The sequence below is a fragment of the Myotis lucifugus genome, unplaced genomic scaffold (assembly GCF_000147115.1).
Source record: "Myotis lucifugus unplaced genomic scaffold, Myoluc2.0 scaffold_40, whole genome shotgun sequence".
Lineage (NCBI taxonomy): Eukaryota > Metazoa > Chordata > Mammalia > Chiroptera > Vespertilionidae > Myotis > Myotis lucifugus.
The window spans coordinates 2967787-2973965 of NW_005871088.1; the positions used below are offsets into that span (position 1 = coordinate 2967787).

Here is a 6179-nt window from a genome sequence, read left to right on the forward strand (position 1 = left end):
TCAACTACTTGTACTTTATCACATCTGCCTTTCTGACTGTCATTAAATGTATAATATAGAATTAGACACTTAGGAACATAAAGCTCTGTGGTCACATTAACTTTACAGAAGCCTTCACAGGGCACACCTTCAACATTGCACATGCACTTCTCCCTCATCCCTCCCTCGGAGGATGGAAGAAGAAAGCAGGAACAAGGAGGAGGAAATGAGGGAAGGGGAGGAAGAGGAACACGGGAGTAGGGAAAAATCCAAGTCTAAAATGTCAAGGATCACTGTGGGCTCAAGGCCAGCAGAAGAAGGAAAGGTAGGCTCAGAACAACAGAAGTCAAACTTGATGGCAATTTGATTTCTAAAATAGCAGACACACACACACACACACACACACACACACATACACTTTTGAGTATGTGATACAAGGGAGTATGCGTGAATGATGGAATTAGCTTACAACATGGCTGTGAATCAGTGTTTGCGTGCCTTTCTATGTTTAAATGCAGTGAGGTTACATGTGCTAGACAAACTTAAAAGTGGACCATTGCTTGGCCATCCTTAAGAGCATTTTTCATATGGTCATTTCATAAGAATCAATTTCAACATCAAGTACCACAACCTCATGGTAATCAATGTTGTCAGTGGTGACCACAGTGGAGTCAAGAGGGTGAGTGGTGACAGCAGGCTTGAGAGAGCCAGTGGCAGGGCTGGAAGGAGGCTCAGGGCGATCAGTAACATCACACTCAAGGTGTCCAGTAGCAGTGGTCTCAGGGTGGCAGGACATAGTGAACTCAGAGTGTCCAGCAGTAGAGGGCTGAGGATAACCAATGATGGCAGGCTTGACATGACCAGTGGTGGGTTTAGGGCGGCTGGTGACAGGGCTGAAGAGACTCCTGGAGGGGCTTCCAGTAGGGATTTGGTGGCCAGGGACAGGCTTGGGGTGGCTGGAGGCAGGCTTGAAATAAACAGAGTCAGCCTTGAAATGGACAGAGGAAGGCTTGAAATGGACATAGTCATCTTTGAAATGGACAGAGGCCTGCTTGCGGTAGACAGTGGCAGACTTGGGGTGACCAGAGGCGAGCGTGGAGTGGCTAAAGACAGACTTGTGGTGGTCAGAAACAGATTTGTGGTAGGCAGAGGCAGGCCTGGAGTGAACAGAGGCTGGCTTGGGGTGGCCAGAGGCATGCTCAGGTCGGTCAGCTGCAGCATTACCAGGTAGTGGAACATTCCGGACGTTCATTGGTATTTCCTCCGGAGCAGGACAGGCATGGGCATGGTCTTGTTCATGGGCTTGTTCTTGAGCTTGTTCAAGGGCAGGGGCAGGGGCATGGGCATGGGCACGGGCTAGGACACTGGCCTCCCACATCTCACGTATATCAGTGATGACACCAGAGAGGAAGAGAATAGGGTGTCGAATAACATGGAGGATGGTCCAATATTCTCTTCGGAAATTCTCATTGAGCAGTCCATAGATCACAGCGTTGAGGCAGCTGTTGAAGTAGGCCATGAAGTGGGCTGCAAGATAAAGCCAGTTGGGGATCTTGCTTGCTATCTGTTTTGGGTTGACTGACACCAAGACAGTGAGCACATTGATAGGGCACCAGCACACTGCAAAGAGGAGGAAGATCACGAACATGGTTAAAAAATTGCGAACCTCAGCAAATTGGTTGTCAGGATTTTGCCTAGCAGGATCACGGGCTGCCAGCACTTTCATCCAGATCCTCACATAGCAAAAACCCACTATGAGCAGAGGGAGGACAAAGTGGATACAGACGATGGTCACGGCAAAGATGGGGTTGTTCAGATAGTTGAAGATGCAGGTGTAGGTGCGAGGATCATACTCGATGGTGCCAATGTACATGTTGGGCAGGACAGCCAGGACGGTCATGATCCAGGTGACCACCAGGTAAATGCAGGTATTGCGCACACTGAAGATCCGCTCGTACTGGAGGCTGTGACAGATGTAGCAGTAACGATTGATGGCAATTGCCATGATATTGAAGATAGAGCCGACCACACTCAGCCCTGTGATAAATCCGACCACCTGGCACTGGAACTTGCTCAGATCCCAGCCTCCAATGGCCATGGCATGCAGCATCAGAGGGTAGGGGTAAATGGCCACCAGCATATCAGCCACTGAGAGGCTAACCACAAAGATGTTGCCTGAAAAACACATTCGGGGAGGGAGAGGGGGGAAAGACAGAGAAGAATAAATGGTTAAGTATGAAAAACTACAAGTTTAAGCTCGAGGAAAAGGCCAGCTGGAATCTTGACAATTTAGAATTCTAGAATTCTTTCAACGAAATACAGTGTGGTTTTATTTTTATTTACAAACATATCCCAGGTGATTCTGATGCACAGTCAGGTTAGGGAGACCTGTTCTTTGTCCACATTATTTCTTCAAAAAGCAGTAAATACAAAAGCCCCTTGAGGAGCCCTTCACACTCACACAGCGACTCAAAGCGACCATTTTAAACAAAAACAAAATGCACTTTTTTTTCCCCCTGGGGGTAGGGTGGGGAGAGAGGGGAAAGGGTGGTGGAGGTGATCAAGCTGTTGTAGGAAGCAGGATCGCGAGTGGGAGGAGAGAGAGATTGGAGTAATGTCGGGAAGCTTCCATACCCTGCACCCCCGAAAACTAGACCTCTGCCTTCTCTAGCCTATCACTGCAATCATAATGCAAATAAGTTCACAGAGAATTGTAGTTTTCTTAGGCAGTTTTCCTCAGCGGAATTAGACAAGAATCTAAGACTCAGCCTAGTAAAATGTATTATTTCCGAGATAACATAAGAATAAAAGCTGAGGGGAAGAGAGGGAACCCTGTAAAATTTAGTCTGAGACCAAAGAAATCGTGAGCAGGACTTTTTTTTTCTATCAGGAAAATCCTGCAAGGATTAGCACAAGTGCATACTTGATGCCGGTCCAGGCTTTGAGCGGCACAAGCACATTCGCCACTCTGCACCAGGGTCCGGCCCCTGGCACTGCTAAACAGAAAAGTGTGGGGGGGGGGGGGGGGAGCGGGAGGGAGGCGGACTCCGGTTTCGTAGGGCAGCGGTAGGAACATTTTAGTAAAACCGTTCAAAAAATAAAGAAAGAAAAGGTAGAAGCAAATGAAGGCGGAGAATCCTCTTTCTCTGGAAGCACCTCATTGCTAATTAGCACTGGTCTAGCAAAATATTGCACTTCATTTGGGACTGGGAGAAAATGAGTACTTTTTCAAAGAGCAAAGGAATGGCTCAGCTCCTCTGCCTCCTCATGCTGGCTAGCGCTGCCAGAGCGCATAGCCTCGGTGCTTTCCACCCAAGAGGATTTTTCTAGGGTTTCCCTCAAAGTAATGAATTAAGCGAAGAGAAGCGGGAAAGAGAGAGGGCAAAGCCTTAAAAACAAAGCCACACAGCCATGAAAACCTTCACTTGAATTTTAGAAGGGAAGGAAGGAGGAAAGTAAAGGGAAGAAGAAAATTAAATAAAAGAAAAATGACTTCTCGGGTGACCCTGGGGCTGGGTGGTTCTGCCCCTTGGGACCGGACTACTAACGTAAAAGTGAGGTCCAAGTGTGTGGTCCGTGTCCCCAGGGGATCCAGGAGAAATCAAACACATCCACCAAAGTTTAAAAGAAAACTTTGAATGATTGCGTGCCCTCCACTGCATTTTGAAACTTGTGTGGTGTTTCTGATTCTTCGACCCGGCAAAATAATCTCCTCGAGACTGACCGCCTTCTCCCTCGCGCCCCGACCTCCCGCGTCCAGTGGGTATTCGAACCCCTCGGACACCCCTTCCCTCCATCTTTTCGCACCACCATCCCCCGGGGCACCCAGAGAGAACTTGGCCAGAGACCCCCGGGCACGGGCCCCTCCCTTCCGCGGCCAGAGGGCAGAGTTTGGACCCCTTTGCCCTTTTCTTTCTCCCCTGAACCCTCTCCCACCCAACCTGCAAAGTCGGTTCACTGCTTCGAAATGTTTGCTGCCTCTAGCCCAGGCCCAGGTCTCAGCCCCCAGCATCCTCCCGCGCCTCTCCGCAGTCCCGCTAGCAGCCGGCTCCCTTCCCTGAGCACTGGCTGGCAGCAAGGGGAGTCTCACTCGCCGCTCAGCCAGGTCCCAGACGCCCCTCGCTCTGCAGACTCTTTGAGCCCCCCACCACCCCTCTGAGCACTTCTGCAACCCTCCTGCAATCCTATCTTCTGTCCAACCCCAAACTCCCGAGCCTCACCTCGGTCCCGCGCTGCGACCCCCCAGTACCTTGCTTACGGACTTTGGGATCTCCGCTGCTGCCGCTTCCGTTGCTGCCACAGCCTGCTGCGCCCAGCCTGCCTCTCGCCTCTCTCCACCGTGCGCCCTGGGACGGGCGGATGGAGCTCAGCTCCCGCGGGCTCAGACCAACCTGCTCCATACTCAGGCTCAGGGGTCTGTGCTCCGCTCTCCGGAGCTACCCAGGAGCCGCCCTAGATCCCAGGACCGGGGCGAGTGGGGACTTGGTCCCCCAAAGGCACAGCTGCCGCGCTACCTCGGTTAAGTGCCACGGCAGCCGCTAGAACTTAACTTTCCCGGAGCGGGGAGCGGGGAGCGGGGAGCGGGGAGCGGGTCTCAGCCTCGCTGCTCTCCCTGCATCCATTTCGCCTCCGCGCGGCCACCTCTGTGGCGTCCAGCTCTGAGTGTTGTCCCCAGGTGGTTGCCGGACTCTCGGTTAGAGTGCCGCGTTCCTCTGCATCAGGTCCCTGACGGGGCAGGACTAGGCGGTTTGCCACACAGTGCGAGCTTTGCGCTTTGCCTCCCAAAGCTAAATCTCTGAGCTCCCTCAGCCTGAAAAAGCTCTAAGTTTACGGGGCCCATGCATAACATCACCGCTCAGATTTTCAGCGAATTGGGAGCAGGGACATTCAGTGTGAGGGCTTGTCCACAGATTCCCTGTTCTGGGCGCACAAACTAACACCCTAGGTGTTGCAAGTGGCTGCCAGCTGGATAGAGAGAAGGAAGGGTAGCTTACCAGAATTTCGGAGCTTCTTGCTCTTCCCCACAGCCAAAATCACCAAGGAGTTGCCAGTGAGGTCTATGACGATGGTGATAACCATTACGCAGAACATGAAGGTGATTAGTCCTGGTGGGTAGTCTGGCTGTGGCAGCTTACAGCCAATACAGCCGTATGGGGTGGGGACTGCCAGGGTAGGCACCATGTTGCTGCCAGAGACCGTTAGGATCTCCCAGCCAGTCCAGACAATGAACACCTGCTCTGTCACCAGGAGCTGCTTGGAAAAGCTGCTTCCTCTCTGAGAAACAGAGAGCAAATGACAGCATCCTGCCCCCCTCTCCGATGAGCTTTTAAAGCCTCAAGAGGGACATAGCCCCACCCCAAATCCCACCCCCCGACCAATCAGACCTTCCTGACCACCCCTGCTTTAGTCACCAACTCTTCTTGGACAAATCCACATTGAGGTGTCATCTTGCTTCCGACTGCCTTATTTGTGCCTTCCCTTTAGTCACAAGCCCCCTCCCAAGCCTTTCCCTAGGTACTTCTGGTTGTGACAAGCTCAGAGTCCACCTCTCTCCCACAGACACCCCAGCCATTGCGCATCCGTTTTTGGCAAATTCTTCTCTCTCTGCTTCCAATGCAAACACTCTGCAAAGCAATGTAAACAGCAGAGCATGGTCATTGGGTCCTTCTTGGGGTCTAGTGTCAACCCAAGCCACTCTGAAGCCCCCAGCAGTGTGAGAGGTGGCCAGTGGCCCTTTGAACCCTAGATCTATGCCCCTACAGTCTCCTTAAGAGTTTATCTTACTCGCAGCACTTCAAAGCCTTCCACACTCCTAGGGGAGTAGGGGACAGCTGCTGGATGCTTCCACCCCAAATCTAGGCCCCCGGTGTGTAGGGAACGTAACCCTTCTCCTGTGCCTGCCAGGAGCCCATTGACACCCTTAGAATCAATGGCTGGTGGCCGCTCAGTCCAGTCCGGACTTCTGCTCTGCGTGAAGAGATGTTTCTTGCGCCAGGCTCTGGGAGCAGGGGACAGAGCCTGTACTCTGGAAACAAGGGGAGGTGGCCACTCCAGCACAGCTTAGGGGCAAGTGAGAGCGGGAGTTCATCCCCTTCCCAGCTGCCGGTCACTCTGGCTGCGGGAGCTCAGATGCTGCTTTGGGGGAAAAAGGAAAACACCAAGAAAGCCCTTCTCTTGGGCCGCTGCTCCTCAAAAGAAAC

The 6179-nt window shown here is 52.2% G+C and overlaps 1 protein-coding gene across 1 annotated transcript; it reads right to left on the minus strand.

The window, feature by feature from the left end:
• Positions 1–562: 562 nt before the first annotated feature.
• On the minus strand, positions 563–5186 carry GPR50 (G protein-coupled receptor 50). Its single transcript, XM_006087800.1, has 2 exons — positions 4974–5186; positions 563–2154 (listed from the first exon to the last, which is right to left on the minus strand). Exons 1-2 carry the CDS (start codon positions 5158–5160, stop codon positions 563–565), a joined length of 1779 nt encoding a protein of 592 aa, XP_006087862.1. The 5' UTR covers positions 5161–5186.
• Positions 5187–6179: the final 993 nt, after the last annotated feature.